Source organism: Thunnus albacares, chromosome 11 (genome assembly GCF_914725855.1).
Source record: "Thunnus albacares chromosome 11, fThuAlb1.1, whole genome shotgun sequence".
NCBI classification, from domain to species: domain Eukaryota; kingdom Metazoa; phylum Chordata; class Actinopteri; order Scombriformes; family Scombridae; genus Thunnus; species Thunnus albacares.
The window spans coordinates 5,843,518-5,865,613 of record NC_058116.1 but is presented as its reverse complement, the minus strand read 5'-3'; the positions used below and the strand labels follow the sequence as shown (position 1 = coordinate 5,865,613).

The 22,096-nt window shown below is 38.4% G+C and overlaps 1 protein-coding gene and 1 long non-coding RNA gene across 2 annotated transcripts in view; one reads left to right on the top strand and one right to left on the bottom strand.

Moving 5' to 3' along the window:
• Positions 1-6,557, top strand: part of LOC122992667 (CD209 antigen-like protein B) — a 145,644-nt gene extending 139,087 nt beyond the window's left edge. Inside the window, exons 10-12 of the mRNA XM_044366537.1 lie at positions 3,803-3,945; positions 5,582-5,685; positions 6,297-6,557. Of these exons, the coding sequence (XP_044222472.1) occupies positions 3,803-3,945; positions 5,582-5,685; positions 6,297-6,459 (410 nt within the window). The 3' untranslated portion in view covers positions 6,460-6,557. The remainder of the gene's footprint in view (positions 1-3,802; positions 3,946-5,581; positions 5,686-6,296) is intronic.
• The window catches only part of LOC122992675, a 30,584-nt gene extending 9,223 nt beyond the window's left edge, over positions 1-21,361 (bottom strand). Inside the window, exon 1 of the long non-coding RNA XR_006406099.1 lies at positions 21,301-21,361. This is a non-coding gene — a long non-coding RNA (uncharacterized LOC122992675). The remainder of the gene's footprint in view (positions 1-21,300) is intronic.
• Positions 21,362-22,096: the final 735 nt, after the last annotated feature.

The window sequence follows — 22,096 nt, the reverse complement described above, 5'->3', positions numbered from 1 at the left end:
GAATTTACTGAGCGAGTGGACACAAAGTCACATAGTGGAGGAGGGGCCAAACAATTTAAAATTTTATAAACTAGGCACAAATTTGAGAATAATCTAAAATTCTCAAAGCTCAGTAAATTGTATTTCTCCAGTACCCTACAGTGATGGAAATGCATTGGCTTTTTGTCCAGAGTTTGTAGAGTTTGTTTGTATAAGGACTCACGAGGTCTTATGGTTGTTTCTCCAGCCTGCCCCCAACATGTGATTAAGACGTATGGGAAACGATCATAGCATGCATAAATATCTTGGCTGCGTCCAAAGAGAGACAGTTTCTAATATGTTTAAAATTTGCTAAGTTGTACTTTATGGTTTAAACCGTTTTTTTTTTAACATGTTTCTTAAAGTTTAAATTTGGATCCAGTGTCACACCAAGATATTTAAAATCAGTAACTATGTCAATTTTTTCACCTTTGATGAAAATATCAGCGTTAGGAGGTTGTACCATAGTCTTAGAGGAAAACATGCCCTTTGTCTTGTTTACATTTAGACTCAGACATGATTGATTAAGCCAATGTGTGATCCTTTCCAATGCAATTGTTAGCTTAGCAGCAGCTAACTCAGCTGTTTTTGCATGTGTGTACACAACGGTGTCATCTGCATACATTTGTAGTTCTGCATCATGACACTGTTGAGGGAGATCATTAATATACAGGCTAAATAATAGGGGACCTAACACTGACTCTTGTGGTACACCCGTTGTGCACTTCATGTTACTGGGCAGTGAGTCACCAACTTAAACACATTGTCTCCTATTAGATAAATATGAAGACACCCATGCCAGTGCTCTAGATGAGAAGTTAAATTTAGAGAGTTTCGATATTAAAACATCATGATTTACTGTGTCGAATGCTTTATGCACATCTAAAAATACAGCACCAACTACTCCCCCTTTGTCAAGTCTTGATTTAATTTGCTCTATTAAGTGCAAGGTAGCATTTTCGGTGGAATGACTTGCTCTAAAGCCAAATTGCATACCATGTAGACCAAAATTGCTTCTCTTAGCTCTTGGATAACTTTGTTCCTTAAACCTTTATAAATCAGCATGTCAGTGTCTCTTGTAGTTTTAATTGCCTGTCCTTAATTGCCTGCAATCTGCCCTCTTAATTATACAAATTATCTTCAATCAAGAAGTTTGTTGTAATTTTATGTGGAAACGTTCTTGTATTTACTCATCTTCAAACATTTTAAAATATTTTTTGTCATCAGGAAATTCCAAACACGATCAACATTTAACATGTTAGCATTCAAACCAATAATATCATGCTAACATGCTAAATGTGACTTTAGTAACACGCTACAGTAAGTTTAGCATGTTACAATGCAAAATGTGCCAAAATCACTTTACTTAGAGCAAGCAACCACCTATAATGACTCATAACCAGCTTATGATGTATTATATCTACCTATTCCTCAGGAATTTCATTACTCCACTTAAAGCACCCAGTGACCACTTAGAGTAGTTTACAATCACATTATAATGCATTACAAGATGATTATAATGTATTCCAACTATGAGAATTATAAAACACTGTGACCCTTGCAAAAAAATGTCAGCGTGTGACCAGCAATGAAGTATTATACTTAACCTTATAGATTATAATAAATTGCTTTGTGTTATGATTATTGTTATAAAGCTTTATGACATTTATGAGTGCTTATAACTATAATTATACAGTGCTATAAGCAGAGTATAATGCATTTTAAGTATGTTTATGATGCATTATAGACATTGGTGTCAAAGAAGTGTTACCCAAATAGTTATGTCTATCATATGTAATCAACTTTGTTCAACCCTGAAAATTGCCACTAAAATTGCCTTGAACTCAGATTTAAGGTGAGAAGCACAAACATCCAAATGAAGCAACAATAAGCACAATATATTTTTGTTTGGAGGCAGATTTTAATGTTAATAAATAAACTAGTTACATTTACAGTGACTTTTAGAAAAGTTTCACTTTTCAACCAAATATCAAAACAAAAGATCTTAGCTTGGACACTTTTAACCTTCACACATATTCAACCGATATTGTATTTAATGCTGATGTTTTGCACAAAGTACCACGTAAAATAAAAATCTATATCACTCCTTTGAGTATTTTCTGCACTTTGATCAAATGATGATGTTTTTTTCTTTGACACTCAACCCACATTTACCTTTATTTTACCCGGCTACATTTAGCTATTAAAAAAAAATAATAAATCTATAAAGTTTTTGATCAACCTCCATGGTATATGTATATGCAGCGAAAAATAATCTGTACTAGTGTGCTGCACTTCCGGCCAACCCAAATGAGGGTTCAAGCTGACTTAAAAGTGAATTCGCATAAACTGGCTTGTATATCATTAGTTATATCATAAGTTCAAGCACCTTATTTGTTCTGAGTCATCAGGACATAGTTCAATTAAACAACAACAAATAAACAGTTAATGTTAAGCAATGTTGTGTAACTTTCAAAGTGCATAGTAAGTATCCTACATCAGTATCACGGAATTAACTACATACTCAACTATTTGTGTTTTAAGACAGCATCCCCAAATGTTAAGGTGCCTTTCAGGTTGTCATATTTTTGGTCTGTAGCCAAAAATCATAACAAATGATCCTGATTGAAAACTAGTTTTTATGGAAGATCAATATGTTGTGTATCAATATGTTGTGTACAATAATAAAACTATGATTGTAGTGAGACGGTTAACATTTTTTCTTATGTTTAATATATGTGAAGAAATAGCTAAGATATTTTTATTTTCTTAAAAACAAAGAATTACTGATCTAGTGTATACTTTTGTTGAAGAAGGATGCTTTCTCTTCCACTGGTCCAACGTTACTCAGAAGTACTTCAGACAATCTCTGGTTGTCTTATTCAAAACAAAGCACTCACAAGTCCAGTTTTAGAGACCTGCACCTGACTTGACCTGTTAATGTAACATGAAACCTGATCTATAATCAACAGACTACACACTCAGTTAACAACACTTTATTTGTTACTTTCACATGACCAAAAAACAAGTCAGGTTAGCCTTAACTAGGATAAACAGATGTTTGCTTAATAGCACAAAGATCACTGGTTTAACTGTAGGCTGATTTAAAGTTTTATTAAAGGATTGATGATTTTTTGAGCTACCTGGTGCAAGACTCTGACTCAAATGTAATGTTAGTGGTGGTATTACATGAATTTTTGTTGATTCAAATTTTACTTTCATCTGGTGGTGTGAAAGCTGAGCTTTGTGAGATCCTTGTATGATGATTTAAAACATGTTGTGATTGGAGACACAAAGCTTTTGCCACTCGCTTTGGAAAAACTGCTGAGAATGGTTTCAAAGCATTTTATACATTCAAAGGGAGGCATCTGCTGGCCAAACCTTGGTATTGAGCTCATGATCCAACAGTGAGTCAAACTAGCTGTCAAAGAAAGTGAGCGGAGATTTTGAGATTTGAGATTTTGATAAATCCATGTGTTTATTTCTGTGGTGTCATCCAGTATTAGTATCCCGCTTCAAAATCTGACATGGAAACACAGAAAGAATGAGCTGAAATCAACAGTTTGTTCCATTATCTTCAGATAAAAACTGATGTCATCAAAATAATTTGAAAGATGCAATAATCACAAAAATTGTATTCATACCACAGAACTGCAGCTAAAAATCAGCACCAGAAATGCTCCATAGTTGGTAGATCAACAAGTCAACTCTAGTCACATGTTCCTCATACTTTGGAAACAGACAGACTTGATTCTTGTCTAATTTCTAATGTTGTGTGTTACAGAGAAAACTTGTCCTGCAGGATGGAGGATGTTCAGATGTTCCTGTTATTTCCTCTCCAGTGAGTCTGGTTCCTGGTCAAGAGGTAGACGGGACTGCAGAGAGAAAGGAGCAGATCTGGTGGTTATAGACAGCACTGGAGAACAGGTACAGACTGTTTGTTTCTATGCTTTCAAAGAAACTGCCTAATTGCAATCTTCCTGTACCTTGAAAAAAGCTAAAATACTTATTTATTTATTTTTATGGATCATTGGTGTTCAACACCTTGACAACAATAATTCAAATGATTTGAATGAACTTGTGCTGCTCTGTAGCATGTTTTGCTGGTATTCTTAAATTTGAACATTTGCCTCAAAATCAAAGTATTTCATTTCATCTTTAGCAAGCTAGCTAACATTCTTTTAACCTTTCACTATGTTTAAATCAAACTCCAGAAGCAGTCACTCATACACTGCAAGTATTTAATGAGTACAGATCTGTGTATCAGTTTAAGAAAAAACGTGACGATATCTGGCAACAGGAATTCTGTATACAGTAATTTATGCACAATTTAATGACATTTCTTATTCCCTGATTCTTGAGAAAGATGAAGTTTATAAATAAAAATAGTTATTAATAAGTATTCAAATAGTGCTAACATTAGCAGTCACTACATAAATGTGCTTGTAAATGAGGACAAATACAGGTCAGTCTGGGGGAATCAGTTCCCACCAGGGGTGCAACAGATCACAAAACTCACAGTTCAGATCGTATCATGGTTTTGAGTCACGGATCGGATCATTTTTCGGGAAAGGAGAAAAAAGAAAAAGGAGACAAATATAACTTTACTTTCCATTTATTCTGTAAAAGACTTAAAGCAAGGAACTTTTGCCAGTGGTCTTCTGTGAAAATATTCAAAATCTCCAATGTTTAAATAAAACCTTAAAATATATCAAATATTCAGTACGAAATTGTTAAATTAAAATGCAATATGAGGCATGATACCTTTTTCTTTTAATCATGGTAGTGAATGAAAAAATAGCCTGTGTCCACATCATCAAAACTTGATGATAACTTACAAACATGAGCACACGTCTTGTTTTGCAGTTTAGCTTGTTGAATGAGCCACCAAACAAACATTCACCAGGGAAAAGTGCACCGTTAATGTCAGTGAGCAGCTAGATCACTAATTAGCTGCTCAGCTGCAGCACATTAAACATCATGTTAACATAGCTGCAGATGTCACTACGGACCCACTAGATGCTGGTTTGGTCGTTGTTCTTCAAAATCCTGTTAGTGACACGCTGTCTGTCCATGACTTGTAGCTACATCAGTTTGTTTACTTTGTCTCCAATGAGACATTACATTTTGCAGTTTATCCACGGTTTACATTCATGCTGAACTGTGGGAGGCGATTCATACAGATCACAGATCAACTACGTTCTGTTACACCACTAGCTTCTACTAAGCTTTGTGCTGTCAATATTTTTTTTGTTTTGTTTTTTTTTTTCTTTAGTTTATCTATTTGTACAAATAACAAGACACAACAACCCATAATGCATTAAAGGATTAAAGAAGGACTGTACAAGTGAGATTTTGAAAAAACAAAAGGGCACCTCAAAAAAGTTTTTTTCAATAAATCTAAAATTTAAGTTTATCAAACAAGAAAAAAATATGATGATAATGATTATATTATTATTATATTTCAATAATAATAATAGTTAAATGGATTCTTATCAAATATGTTCAGAGTAATCCTATGTAAACTGCATATTGACTTTTTTCCCTTCTTTATTGAAAACAGACATTCTTGTCTACCTTCACTGAGGTAGAAACTTGGATTGGTTTGACTGACAGAGACGAAGAGGGAACCTGGAAATGGATTGATGGAACACCACTGACTTTAAGGTTTGGCTTCAGTTGGTTGTTTATTGACAACATACACAAACACTGCTGTATATTAGAGGTTGGTGATATGTATTAAATCTTCTATCACAGACAATGTGAGGTGACTGGCAGTTCCAGGTTGGTCTGAAGCTTTTCTGGTTAAATCATCAGTGCAAAATGATAATTATGAGAAAAAATCAAACCAAACTACCATTTCATGGTGCATCTGAGACGGAGTTTCTGGTCCACAGTCAAGTTTTACACTTCACCAACTGTACAGTACTGTAACTGATGACCAGAACACTATGGGGGTGTTTATTTATACAGGAGGCTCCTTTGTTGCTATTTGATGACTGCAAATTTATATTTAGGAAAAATACTACAGTGAACCTGCAGCCCCGTTCAATTTGTTACTCTATAGCTCAAAACTATACTAAGGCACATCATGCAAGATAGAATAAATTCCATTCTGTGATGTTTGTGATGAAATATTATTTACAACCCTACTTCTTGCCAGGAAGAATAAGTACAATGAATAGAATGAGACACATTCAGTTTTCTTATGTTCCAGTGAAGGACTGTGTTCATGTCAGAGATTAAGTGTCACGATTCTCTTGTTCACTGACCTGTAGTTACTGGACAACAAAACAGCCTGATAATGGAGGTGGAGATCCGCAGTGGGGTGAAGAGGACTGTGTACATATCAGGGCTGAGGGGAAAACTGGAGACAACTGGAATGATCGGTCATGTGATGCTTCTCTGCGGTGGATCTGTGAGAAAAATGCTGGTGTATAATATGTAAAAATGCTTTTTCAAAGCAAACTATGATTTTGCAAAAGGCAAATCAGTTTGTATGTGTGTGAATTTAAAACTTTTCTCTGCTGTGCTGATGACCTTTTGCTTCTGCTCTGCCTTTTTAAAGAGATTTCTATAAATTAGATGTTTACAGCTTTTGCCAGAAGAGCTTCATCAACCAATTTCCAATGTTTCAAACAACTAAAAGAAGCAGACAGATAAAACAAAACAAACCTCTGCAAAATGCAACAGATTCATAAAAACCTTTATTTTGATTAATGTCTTAGCTAAAGATTTCATGATAGTTGAAAGTTGCAAAAAACCTGATTGAGACCATTTCTTATGACATCCCTCATATCATAATTAAACAATGTAATATAGATTTTGTGTAATTATGTCTTATTATAATCATCAAATGACGCTTTCCTGAAAGTAATTTTTATATGAAGTGTGTTCAGCAGCTGACAGATCTCTTTAGCAGAGGCCATCAGTGTTGTGAATTTTACTTGATAATTAGTAGTTTCACTCAGGAAACACTTGCTGTTGTGAGAAAATTATCAAATTATTTTAGATGAAATGTAAACCAAAACTATTCAGCAGATGAGTCAATATAAAGTCAGTCAATTACAACATATAAGCACTGTACTGGAGTCAGACGTTTGTCATGATGTCCTTTGTAATGCTGGTAGCTGATACTGGTTGTGGCTTTTTATGTAATTATGAAAACAATTACAATCTTTTTTAAATAATTAATTTGTTTTCAGTGTCTTTATGTTTCTTTTATCATCATTAATTGTGCAGAAAAACTCTGTTCTACTGGGATGTGAGAGGTCAGCTACAGATGGGGATTTCATTCATTCAAAACTGAACTTGGTTAAAAGATGATCTGTCTTTTCACCACACTCTCATGCTGTATTCAACAGGCACTAAGTGAAGAAAACAACTCTAACAATGAAACAGAACATCATGTATCTCAATCTAGACAATCTACTGGATGAGATCTGAGACTGTCTTCACCAGAAAAATAAAAGCACTGCTTGTTTGTACAAGTGACTTGAGGAAGAGTTCAGGTGGACAGGTGGGTCAGTGGCTTTGACATGAGAGACGGCTGTTCTTTTGTTTACTTAACTAAAACTACTTGGTTGGAGTTGAGGAAGGATTGTCTTCATGGTTCAAAGGAACCAACGTTGACTGTTAGACAGGACCGTTTGTACACCTACCATCCATCACAACCTCCACCTCCAAGCATTAAGGTTCCCCAGAACTGTCTTTTGTGTCTATAGACCAGCTGCATGTGGACTTCATTGTAGAATGTAATATTGGGCTTTATGACACAATGTAGATCATATTGTATATTATGTATCCTGCTGGACTTCAGTCTAAACCAATATGACATCTTTAATGTGTATTGTTTATATAATTAGACTTTTGTGTTGTGGTTCCTACACCTGCTGTATACACCAATACATATGATCTGTGTTGTGGGCTTGAAACAAAAGATGGTGCAGGTGTGATGTCATCGGGGTAGAGTAAATATGTTTCATTCAGTATTTTTCAGAATTTTGGACCCTATTTTCAAGTGTAATTCCATAGGTCTATATTCAGTTTTCCTTTCAATTTTCTCAAAAAAATAAAATAGCTTACTAACCTGTTCTAAAAATAGGGATCACTTTATTAAAATAAATCTCAGGTGAGCTCTGATGTCACGGTGAAATATTTAGCCATGACTTCAGGAAAATAATACAAGAAGAGGTTTATGATGTGCTTGGGACGGCCCTGCCCATGCAAGAAAAAGCACACCACCAAGTTTCTAGCAGCCAGCTGTCTTTCCGTTACTTATCTCAATCAGGCTTTGAACTCATTAGCTACATCCCTCGTCTTTTTTCCCTCAACTCTGGATGTGCTCCACCCCCCGGCCTGCTCCGTTATGGTCAGGATGCCTGGAAGCTTGGCGTCTTCACCGTGCTGTCCCAGTGAGCATTTTACTGTTGCAACAACATTTAAAAAATGGCTATGGTCACAGGTGAAAAGACGTTCAAAACAGGTTCTAATTGAAAGATTTTCACCAACTATTTGAAGATGTTGATTGAAAGTTCATATTTAGACTATATTTCACCGGGATCTGCAATACTGGCTTTCAACTGAGAAATTTGGAAGTGGTTTCTTAGCTAGGCTCCAAAATGACAATAGGCTGTTATTTGCACATTGTAGAGGATGAAAATTTCACACTGCAAATCACAGTGAAATAGTCTAGCAAAGGACGGTTCCCACATAGGGTCTCAAACCCCAGTCCCCCCAAACACTGACAAGGGCTCTGACCACTCAGCCAAAGCTCAGCTCTACCAGACACACAGACCTGCAGTTCTTAATACACCTGTGACACAGACAGTTTTTTTCCTCCCAAAAACAAATAATTTTTAAAATATTTGTACAAAATAACTATTCATAAAAACCCACTATATAACCCATTAAACCCATTAGTGCTTTTCCGAATACTGTTTTCAGATTCAGCTCCAGCCCCTACCATATAGTTCCACATTTATGACATTTTATGTAAAACATTAAATGGGTTGAAATTATATCTTTGTGTAGACCACATTTCTCCTACCAGTGCAATATGACTTTGGAGAAATACCTTCACACTAATCAGTATCGTCTCTCTTTCAAGCTAACATTACAATTGAACAGATTATCAAAATGATTTAACTGTGCTCATATACACAGTTAAAATGCTCTCATATAGTATTGTGAAATCCTTTAACATAAACTAGTGAAAAGCTTTCACACATAATAGTAAAATGTGCTCATATACACAGCGGAAAATTTTCCTCTCGCATACACATATGAAACAAAATTCATCCACATACTATACTGAAAACCTCACAAACATACGAGTGAAACACTTTTACTCACACAACTGAAAAACTCTCATAAAAACTAGTGAAACCTTCTACATAGACTACTGAAACACTTTCACACATACTACTAAAATGTGCTCATATACTAGCTGGAATGCTCACGTATAATATTATGAAATATAACAGTTCAGTGGTGAATACGAGTATTACAGTTAAGAAGGAAGGCCTTCCTGTCATCTGAAGGAAACAGAAAGACTCCACACTAGGATGTGCATGTGCTCTTGCTGAATTTTGAGTACTTCAATCACAATGTATGTCCGTCTGATCCTTTTTGTTTTTCAAGTCCAAACTTTATAGGCTTTATAGACTGCTCCAGGATCATACATGAACTCTATCTGCATTTCTTCAAGATTATCATGTCAGTAACCTACTAGAATCATTGTATAGATGTTTTGGCGACTTGCTGCATGAACATGAGGCCAGACATTGATCCACTGATGTCACCAACAATTAGATACCCCCAACAACCTTGACTGGCCATCCAGGTCAGCCCCGATACACCATAACTGCCAAACAGATTTCTCTCTGTGTGTCCACTGGTATGACATGGCAGAGAATTGCATCATGCTTTGGAATCAGTCAAAGAACCCTATACAGACATAGACAAACTCTGGGAGTTGAACCATTAAGATATGCAGTATTATCAAATCAAGACCTGGACAGCGTTGTGACTAATATACTACAGAACACTCCAAATGCAAGTGAAGCATACGTACTTGGAAACCTGAGATCATGTGGCTTATATTGTCCTCGCAATGAGTAGTCTTTATCCAAAGCTAGACAGTTAGCCAACAGTCTGCAGTCCTCCAATAAACACAAGGCGTAACTTTTCTTGCATGTTTAATGAAGATCCACATTTACTGTAAAACTGCGACAAAGCACAAATGCAAACAGAAATCAGAATCTGAACAATATTCATTACACTGACATAACTATGTAAGAAATAAAAATGCTGTGTCACTAAGCAAAACAGGTCAGCTAACAGGTTGCAGCTATGCTAGTCATCAATTTAGTCACCTCAAAACAAATACACAGCAAATATATGATGCATATAGTGTAAAGAATTGCTAACACATAATACTCACGGACAAATAGTGTCCTGGACAACAATGTTGAAAATAAATAGCTGCAGCAGATGCCGACACATGAGCTCTCTACTCTGTCTGGTTAGCTCTGGAGGAAACTTCCTGTTTTGTATCTACTTCTGTTGAATGATCAGGAGGGGGCACTGCAGAACACAAAAAACTACTTGCACTCAAACAAAGGGCAGAATACTCCCCGCCTGGCACAATACTACTGTACCACTAACAGACAATGAATGAGATACAAACATTAACATGTAAATTGTCCATTTTCTATTGTCCCTCAGACAAAAGGACAACCATCTCTGATATCGGTCTCAGAAACACTTTCACACTCCCTTCTTTTGCTGTCCTTACTTCTGCCTTGCGAACCTTGTTGTCTTTGCTGGGGAATGTCTTAATAACAAGTCCTACAGGCCAGTTGTTCCTGTGAGCTTGGTGATCCTTGAGCAAAACAACGTCTCCAACTTTGATGTTGGGCTTGTCCTCTGTCCATTTCCTTCGATTCTGAAGAGTGGCAAGGTATTCCCCCCTCCATCTTTTCCAAAAGGCGTCTGCAAGACACTGAACCTGTTTCCATTGTTTTGTGTGGAGCTCTGTTGGGTTAAAGGTGCCGGAGGGTGCTGATAGAGCACTCGTCTTCTGAGTCAAGATCATTGCTGGTGTAAGGACAGTTGGCATGTCGGGGTCTGTAGACAATGACACCAATGGTCTTGCATTCATTATTGCCATCACCTCAGCCATTAAGGTACTCAGTACTTCATGTGTGACTCGAGTATGTGCAGACTGAATAAGCATTGCATCCAAGATTCGTCTTGCAACACCAATAAGTCTTTCCCATGAACCACCCATATGTGAGGAATATGGGGGATTAAATTGCCATGTACAGCCTTTTTCCTGAAGGTAACTGTTCAGTGTAGCATCCCTGTGATCAATACTCAATTCTTTACAGGCACCAATAAAATTAGTACCTCTGTCGGAGCGGAGAAGTTTTGCAGGTCCACGAATAGAGAAAAATCTTCTCAATGCATTAATGAAGCTGGATGTGGACATTGATTCAACAAGTTCGATGTGCACAGCTCTTGTTGACATGCATGTGAAAAGAACTGCCCACCGTTTGCTGTCTGCACTGCCTCCCCTTGTGTGACGTGTCAACACAGTCCATGGACCGAAAACATCAAGACCGACATTGGTGAAGGGTGGCATTGGTGAGAGCCTGTCAGCTGGCAAATCTGCCATCTTTTGGATCTGAAGTGTTCCTCTAAGCCTACGACAGATGACACATTTGTAGATAACTGATGAGACCAGGTGTTTGCTCCCGATAATCCACAATCCTGCTGCTCTTATTGCTCCTTCTGTGATATGACGGCCCTGGTGAGCTACCTTCTCATGGTAGTATCTCACTAAGAGAGAGGCGATGTGGTGAGTATGGGGGATGATAAGTGGATGTTTTTCTTCCTTTGTAAGAGTTGCCGATCCCAGGCGACCTCCAATCCTGAGTAATCCATCTTCGTCAAGAATGGGGTTTAACTTTGTGAGTGGACTTTGTTTTGGCAGTACTTGCTTCATATTAACACATCTGAATTCTTCCTTGAAGATCTCATGCTGCACAGTGAGAATAATCACAGACTTTGCTCTGTGGAGCTCACTCACAGTGCTCGGCTCACTGTAACACTTCCATCCACGGCATTTGCTCTGATCAGATGTCTTCTTGAATGATGCTGCAACACGAATTAGTGATGCCATGGTGCGACACAAGGTCATCCAATGAGAAAACCTCTCAAAGCGATGTGACTTTATCTGGACTTCTGAAGTTTTAGTAATTAGAGATGTGACGTCAGGCCGTACCTCTACATCTGCTTCAGGATCTACCAGAGAAAAGATGTCTGACTGTGATGGTTCTGGCTTGGATTGTGCTAGGAATGATGGTCCAGAAAACCAGTTTGTGTGTTGAAGTTGGGAAGCATGAACAGGCCTTGTTGCGTGATCTGCTGGATTGTTCTCTGAGGAGACATAGTGCCATTTCTCAGGATGTGTAGATTTTCGGATGCGATTCACTCTATTGGCAACATATGTGTAAAACCTCTTGGTGTTGTTATATATGTAGCCGAGGACTATCTTACTGTCAGTGAAGAATTTGACAGCATCCATGTCAGTGTCAATCTCATCTCTTAGTAGGTCATACAGTTCCACAGCCAGAACAGCTGCACATAACTCCAGCCGTGGTACAGTGTGAGCAGGCCGTGGGGCTAGTTTAGATTTGCCCATGATAAAACCTACATGGCACTGACCTTCATTGTTAATGGCTCTTAAGTAAGCTACAGCTCCGATAGCCATTGTAGATGCATCTGAAAAGATGCACAGTTCTCTTCTTTGGGTGGAGGACTGTGAAAAAGGAACATAGCACCTTGCTATCTGAAGACATTGGAGATCTTTTAGAGATTCTTTCCATCTGTTCCATTCTTCCTCCTTTTCCGAAGGCAGTGGTTCATCCCAGCCATTTTGCTCAGCTGAGGGTTCACGGAGTAGGGCTTTTCCTTGCATTGTCACAGGAGCCACAAACCCTAAAGGGTCATACAAACTGTTGATCGTGGCTAGAACACCTCTCCGAGTGTATGGTCTTTCCTCTTTGGAAACTTGGAATGTGAAACTGTCTGTTTTCAGGCTCCACAGGACTCCCAAACTACGCTGTAAAGGGAGATCATCCAATCTGAGGTCTAAATCCTTCAAATCTGTGGCTCGCTCATGTGCTGGGAAAGCTTCCATGACCTTGTGGCTGTTGGATGCTATCTTATGTAATGTCAGATTGGACTCTGCTAACATCTTTTGAGTATTTGTCAAGATGTCGATAGCTTCTTCGTGGGTAGGTGCAGATGCAAGACCATCATCGACATAAAAATGTCTCACTACAAACTGCTTGGCATCAAGGCCATGTTCTCTCTCACCCTCAAATGCAGCCCTCCTCATGCAATAGATGGCCACAGCTGGTGGGGGCTGTTTCCAAACACGTGAACTTTCATTCTATAGTCTCTCACATTTTTGCTGAGGTCGTTATCTTCGTACCATAGAAATCTGAGGTAGTCTCTGTGGTCTTCACGTACCATGAAACAATAGAACATTTGTTGCACATCAGCTATGAATGCTACAGACTCTTTTCTGAAGCGGAGGAGAACGCCCAAGAGGGTGTTGTTCAAATCAGGTCCGCTAAGAAGCACTTTGTTTAAAGACACTCCATCATGTTCAGCACTTGAGTCAAACACCACTCTCAACTGATCAGGTTTTTGGGGGTGGTATACCCCGAATGATGGTAAGTACCAATGCTCTTTATATTTCTCCAGTGAAGAAGCAGGCTCTGCATGGTCATTTTCAAGCATTTTCTTCATAAAGTCAATGTACTGCTTCTTCATTACAGGTTTTCTGTCCAATATTTTCCTGAGAGAAGAAAGTCGCTTCATCGCTTGATCTCTGTTACTTGGAAGTCACTGTCTGGGGGAGCGGAATGGTAACGGCGCCACCCAGCTGTTCCCTTCATCTTGATAAACTTCTCTCTCCATTATGTCAAGGAAAGCTTGATCGTCCATTGAAAGTGCTGGCTTGTCATCATCTCTAGTTTTCTCAAAAACTGCAGATCCCAGCGTGTCTATGTTCCCCCTGTGGTATTCTTCCTCAGTACAAAAGGATGGAGAACAGCTGTGATGAGATGGCATGTAGTTGAAATTCTCCTTCACCAGGATTTTGTTTGGACTGAGGAAGGATGAACGACCATTACTGAGAACATGCGTTTTTAGCACATTAACAGTTGTTGGCTTATGAGTTGCCCCCAGACAAACTTCACCCACTATGACCCACCCAAGGTCTAGCCGCTGCGCATAAGGTGTACTGTTAGGTCCATTGATCTGCTCCCTCACCTTGTGCAACTGCAGTATATCTCGACCCAGGAGCAGAAGGATGGGAGCATCTGGATCCACAGGCGGAATCTTGTCTGCAACTCGCTGTAGGTGTGAGTGATGACGTGCTACCTCAGGGGATGGAATCTCTCTGCGGTCATCATATCACATTCAATTAATTTTGGGAGGGGGAGTCATATTTTTCCATCCTGTGATTCAATCATGAAGCTTTTAGCTCTTCTGCCCATAGCTGTGATTACGCCAGAGCAGGTTTTCAGTGTGTATGGGTCTGATGAGGTTGTGATGTTAAAAAGATGGAAAAACTCAGATTTGGCAAGTGACTTATTACTCTGCTCGTCAAGCACTGCGTACATTTTCCTTGCATCTTCTCTTTTTCCAGCAGGATACACTATCACAGGGCTGATTTTGGAGCATGAGCATTGAATATCTACATTACCACAAATCTCTGTGCATTTGGATGTGACTGGAGTGACTACATTTTCATTCACCTCCCCGCTATCACATGTTTCGGCTTCGATGGTTTCCTTTGCAGTGGGAGGAGGGCCAGGATGTAGCGCTGAAATGTGTCTTTCACTACCACACTCCATACACTTAATTGTCTCTCTGCAGTTTTTTGCCAGATGCTGCGTTGACCCACAACACTTGAAACAAATGTGCTTTTCCTTCAGGAATGATTTCCGCTCTTCCAAAGACTTAGCTCTGAAACTCCTACATTTTCTGAGAGGGTGGGGTTTTTTATGTATGGGGCATTGCTTATCAGGACTTTCCATTTTCTTCTCAACAGAGCTACTCTGGATAGTTGAGGACTCTTGTGGAATGTCAGTTTTGTGTACATTTACACTATCTCTGCTGCCACTTTTCATGTATTTCTCAGTTTTTGAACTCTGGTTGCTGGGTGGTGTGAAGGCGAAACTAGGGTCGTTTCTTATTTTTGCCTGCTGTCTTATAAAGCTGGAGAAAAAACTGAAAGGGGGAAATGCGACTCTGTGTTCCTCCTTATATCTAGAACCCGTGGCAATCCATTTCTCTTGTAAGCTGTGAGGTAGCTTGTCCACAATGGGATTTACTCCACGAGCCGTGTCCATATAAGACAAGCCTGGCAGATATCCACCTTCTTTTGCACACTCTATCTCCTGAAGAATGTCACCCAACTCTCTTAGCTTGACATTATCTTTGTTGGTAAGTTTAGGAAAATCTTCAATCTTTTTTAGCAGTGCATGTTCAACTACTTCTGGTGACCCATAACTTTCTTCTAGTCGTTGCCAGACTAAGTGGAGGGCTGCTGCAGGGTTGAACACATGCACAGAGCGAATTCTCTTAGCCTGCTCTAAAGACTCTAAACCAAGCCATTTTACTAATAAATCTATTTCTTCTCTGGCTGAAAGGTGTAGGTCATTGGTAGCACTTTGAAATGATGCCTTCCATGACCAATAATTCTCAGGACGGTCATCGAATTTGAGAAAACCTGCACTCATCATTTCGCGACGGATTAGATACTTTGTTATTTCTTGCACACCCTGAGGCTCAGATGTGGCCTCCCTTTGAGGCTAAAAAGACTGTCCTGTTGGTCGTGGGGAGTACATTTTAACTCCTAATTCCTCCCTTTGTTGTTCTTGTTTGACATTAGTTTGTCTTTTATCAGCATCTCTGTTTTTCTCATCATGTTGGGTGGCTGCTTCATTTAAGCCCATTTTACATTGCTCAAGCACCATCTTGTGGCAGCCTAGAGGATCAACCTTGAATGGGATTTCCCCAGAGTATGCCTTTGAATGCTGCTGGACATAGTCAGAGGTGCGCTGGGCTGAACTGATAGGTAATTCTAGTAAATCTTGACTGAGTTCACTCATTACAGATTTACCAGCTTCTTCATAGGCAGCAGCTTCTTCTGTAGCGGCAGCGACAGCTCTTTGGCTTTGTAAAATATGAAGACTTGCTTCAAGGTCGGCTTTCTGTTTCATGATGCTAGCCTCCTTTTGTGCATAAGTAAGCTGAGCACGGGCAGCCTCCGCTTTGGCACGAGCTTTTAATGCTGAAGAACTGGCTGAGGAGGCTCGACTTGACCGCCTTGACGACTGTGAATGTGCTGACTTTGAGTGGGCATCAGCACTTTGATAAGATTCTTGCTGCTTTTCCCCTCCCTCTTCCTGTTGCTGAGGGGCTGGCTGATACTGTTTGCCTGACCGTAGACTCATTGTTGCTGCATACTGTGTTATCTTGTTTAATTGTGCCCGCTGTGCTATTTGTCCTTTTACTATACTGTCCTCGCGATGAGTAGTCTTTATCCAAAGCTAGACAGTTAGCCAACAGTCTGCAGTCCTCCAATAAACACAAGGCGTAACTTTTCTTGCATGTTTAATGAAGATCCACATTTACTGTAAAACTGCGACAAAGCACAAATGCAAACAGAAATCAGAATCTGAACAATATTCATTACACTGACATAACTATGTAAGAAATAAAAATGCTGTGTCACTAAGCAAAACAGGTCAGCTAACAGGTTGCAGCTATGCTAGTCATCAATTTAGTCACCTCAAAACAAATACACAGCAAATATATGATGCATATAGTGTAAAGAATTGCTAACACATAATACTCACGGACAAATAGTGTCCTGGACAACAATGTTGAAAATAAATAGCTGCAGCAGATGCCGACACATGAGCTCTCTACTCTGTCTGGTTAGCTCTGGAGGAAACTTCCTGTTTTGTATCTACTTCTGTTGAATGATCAGGAGGGGGCACTGCAGAACACAAAAAACTACTTGCACTCAAACAAAGGGCAGAATATGGCTTAAGGGTTCAGCATTGGCGGCTCAGCTAGAGCTTGCGTCAAATGGATCCCATTGGGCGGTCATTTAGACATCATCATGCCATACACTGAAGGGTCTATAGTGTTCAGGCCCCCAACGAATTATGGTAAGTTGATGTAACTGTTTTGTATTATCTATGAGGGTAACCAGTGGTGGAAAATAACTTGAGTAATAAATAATTAATTTACTAAAGTACTGAACTTAAGTCCAATTTTGAGTTACTTGTACTTTACTTGAGTATTTCCATTTAATGCTTCTTTATACTTCCACTCCACTTCATTTCAGAGAGAAATATTGTACTTTCTACTCCACTACATTTATTTGACAGCTTTAGTCACTTTTCAGATGAAGATATGTCACAATGGATAATATAACAAGCTTTTTTAAAATCCAACACACTGTTAAAGATGAAACCAGTGGTTTCCAACCTTTTTGACTTTTGACGTCTTACAAAAAGCAGTGTGTAGTCGGGGTCACATTTCAGATGTCTGTGAGTTGGTAACAGTTCCACCAACTAGTGATTTTTCCCTCTAAACTTCTCACATGCTTTCATTTCAATAAATGTTTATATGATCCAATATTTAACCAAAAATCCGAGATTAGAGAAAAAGTCTGAAAACAGATGTGTGTATCAGAACTTTGTTTTTTCTTCTTTCCTCTCCCATTAATCATCTCACGACCCCTCAGATTTATCTGGTGACCCTTTGGAGGGGCCCGACCCCTAGGTTGGGAACCACTGGACTAAACTAGCTAACTGTATGTAAAGTAGTTGAAACTAGCTCCACCTCCAGCAGCTGCAACAGTAACATCCTGCTTACACACTGATGCTTCAATATTAATGATGTCATATATAATAATATATCAGTCACTCAGTCAGTCAGTCTTTAACTACATCAAGCTCATAATACTTTTACTAAAGTTGGATTTTTCATGCAGGATTTTTACTTTTATTTTTACCTTGCTGTATTGGTACTTTTACTTAAGTAAAGGACCTGAATACTTCTTCCACCACCGAGGTAAACAACACTTTGATATAGTTGGTAAGTTTTAAGTATATATTTTCTTTAATGTAGTGTATATCTCCCAACAGGCATTTGACGTCAACCACAAGCTGGTTCGGTGGTGGATGGTTTTTCATGGCTGTGTTGACTATTACATACTTATGGTGCTTATTTAACAACAGAGCCTCAAGTGTCTTTTAATTGTTTTTAGGAGGAGTAAAGAACTTTGGATTGCTCTTAAGGGTCAAATGTGATCACAGTATGGAAAATATACAGGTTGCTCATTTTATGTTGGAATGAAGGGGATTGAACAGTCATTGAGTTATCACACAACCAAAGGACTGAGAGATTATGGGCAGAACTCAATAGAGTTGTATCAAGACACTTTATAAACATTTTTAACTTCATGGAGAAACAGGATATACTAGATTCATTGAATGTACTACATCTGCTTTGTCTGCATAATGTTTATTTACCAAGAATAGAAAGGGCAGTTACAGAATTCATAATCCAGTGGAACAACCACAGCCAAAATTATCATTCCCTCTTATATTACAAATCATATCGCAATTGCAGTAACAAATAGTAAATAGTGCAGTAATAAATAATTTGATATATCTAATAAATCAAGTATGGCAAGTTTCACAAGAGCAAAATACTAACCATCACCCCTTATCGACCCTCCTCTGGCTGTGAACCATCCCCACACTGCCTAACATTATATATTTCCTCTTGTTTGCCTGCAAAGATTTGAAAGAGCACCGAATTATAAAACTACTGCTACTTTTTTTGCCGTTGCTTTCATATCTTATATCCAGATAATGAGAGGAAATATATAACGTTAAGCAGCAGGAGGGGTCGGTTCACAGTCCCTGACAAAGGGGAAATAATGGGTAACGGACTGTTAATACATAAGATTGGAAATGATTGCCATTCTATAAATATATCAAGCTAAGCTATAGAGTAAGTAAGGCCTGGGCCTGAATATCAAAATATTCAGATAATCGTTTTTCAGATTGGTATTTGGACATGCAAGTATTCAGATACAGTTAAGTGTAACCTGATATAATAATAATGTAGGACAGCAATATAAAAGATCATTTCAAACTCTCGACTATTTATAATTACCTTCTCCTCATGCGTGATGTCCATGTGCTGAAGAACTGCTGCGCTTGGTACATGGTACACATTCTCTCCTGACTGGAGCTGCAGCTGGCAGTGGCACGCTGCTACACTGGCGGGATGGGAAGAGCGATGCTACGTGACTGTCCAGTGTGTCCACACCTGGAGTTGCAACAGTCGGTTGCTGCCTGATTGTTAAGTAACGCCCTGCCTCTTGCAGGCTGTTGAGCAGACATCAGTGTGACTAACAAACAAAAAACATGCGCTCTCTTTTCTCAATCACCTTCCGGTTCAACTGAAATGCCTTCTGTTTTAACTGAAATCCTCTTATACAACAGACTGAAATGGCATCATACAATTTTTTCTTCAATAGTGAATGTGAAAGCTTTTCAATGGTTTATATAAAAGGATTTCACAATACCTTATGAGAGCATTTCAACTGCGTATATGAGCACACTTTACTAGTATGTGTGGAAGCTTTTCAATAGTTTTCATGAGAGTGTTTCAGTTGTGTATGTAAAAGCATTGCACTTGTATGTGTTTGTGGTTTTTGGTATAGTATGTGAATGAGTCTGGTTTCATATATGTATGTGAGAGGAAAAGTACATGTATATGCAAGTAATTCTGAATAGTGTCCCTAACGGCCCCTCATAAAAATACGTTCAGTAACAAATTACGTCATGGTAAAAACATAATCTGTAAATTTAGGGTCTTTAATCCTCTATAATTGTAATTTGGTGTGTTTTACTATAACAATCCTGTTTCAAGGAAGACAGCAGAGAGCTGTCACAGACACCACATTCAACATGTGGTACCTAACACCTCCACCTTGGTGACTTCCTCAGTAGTTAAAAGACAGAGACACTGAAACCAACAAGCATTTCATCTTTAACATAACATCCATTTGAGTGATGGAGCAAATCTATGTCAATGTTAAACGTATGAAACCTGTTGATTCAAGACCTTCAGCAAATCAGACAGGTAAGAATGTTCAGTCAGACAGAGAGGCTGACATGCTGAGCTGTGAGTAGTATGTTTTAATCTGTCATTAATCCTGTTGTATGATTGATTGGATTCACTGGTCTTTGCTCTGTTCAGGTCCGAGGAGCTCAGAGAAGAGATTTTATAGAGCTGTTGTTCTCTGTCTGGGGCTGCTGAGTGTTTTCCTGCTGGCTGGACTCATCAGCCTCGGTGTCCACTGTGAGTCTGGTTAACATTCAGAAATCAGTGATCATGTAGGACTATTATCAAAAAATGCTCATGTTTTACCAGGATGTTTATTTGAGTTTATATTTTGGGTTGTCTTGGTTCCATTCTCTTATTTTCTTTATGTATTATCATTTTTTCTCAATGTAGCTCTTCCATTTTATTTACAAAGATAGAAGACAAAAAAAACGTTTCCATATTTTGTGAATATGATTTTGTGAAAGTGAAGTGTAAAACTTAATTTTTCACACAGGTCACAATGACGGGCCAAAATGAGGAAATATTTTGACTTGAGTGGATAAAGTAACTATTTTTGTAGTTTTGTATTTTATGTTGTAGAAACATGTCCCTTATTATTATTTAAGTTTTTTTTTACTTTTATTTTTTTGACAAATTATATTCACTAATGTGAACATACATCATCTCAGGAGTGGCATTCTCAAAAGGCATGGCATATTAAGTATATAATGAGGATGTTACATATGAAATAGTAAGATCCCTTTATAGGAGGAGCAGTGACTGGCATTTAAGCAATTTCAATATGAATCCAAAAAAGGGCCCATAGATAGAAAGAAATTTATTCCAAACCACCCATTAGTCTACTGATCATGCACTGACTTTTTATTTATTTGCTATTTTAGATCTTTTATAAAACATAAGACTGCCTCTTGATTGATTTCAGACCATTACTCAGTGCAGCATTCAGCTGAAGAACTCTCCACTGTAAAAGCCAACCTGACTAAAGAGAGAGACCTGCTGAACACCAGCATCATTGAAATGACTAAAGAGAGAGACCTGCTGAACGCCAGCATCATTGAAAAGACTAAAGAGAGAGACCTGCTGAACGCCAGCATCATTGAAAAGACTAAAGAGAGAGACCTGCTGAATGCCAGCATCATTGAAATGACTAGAGAGAGAGACCTGCTGAGGGCCAGCATCATTGAAAAGACTAAAGAGCGGAACAGGCTGAGTAAGTGTGGACACCACACACATACATTCTTTAATACAGAAGTACTCTGGTGAAAACATAAATAGAAATAGGTTATGTGGTTAGGTGCTTCTCTGTACTCTCAGTTCTGTAAAATGTATCTGCAGTCAGCAGATGTGTCTCTACCACATATCTCTGTGCATAACGACCCTTCTCGAAGCAAACATGAGTTTCTGTTAAGACGAGAGTGAAAACACACACACACATCATTATCTGCCATTACCACCAGTTTACCACCATAACACTAAAGGATTTCTTCAAACTGGCATCTGATTTACAGCTTGAGAGGAGTTTTAGTCGAGTATTTTAATATGATGTTTTTATACATTCAAATATTATAATAAGTCTTACTTAGTCTAAATAAATCCATTTCCTCCTAATTGTCACTTGTAAGTGTCAAACCTGCAAGCACACATTTGCACATGACATTTGTGAAGACTTACTGACTTGTGACAGTTATTTCTTTACATTAAAATCTTAATCTTTATGGTCATATTTTTCTTGTTTAAAAACTTGCTTATTTTGAGGACTTGGTCCTCAAAATGAATGGAAGTGAATGAGGAGCCTGACACCTGGGAGGAATAGTGGTGTTGGTGGCAGATA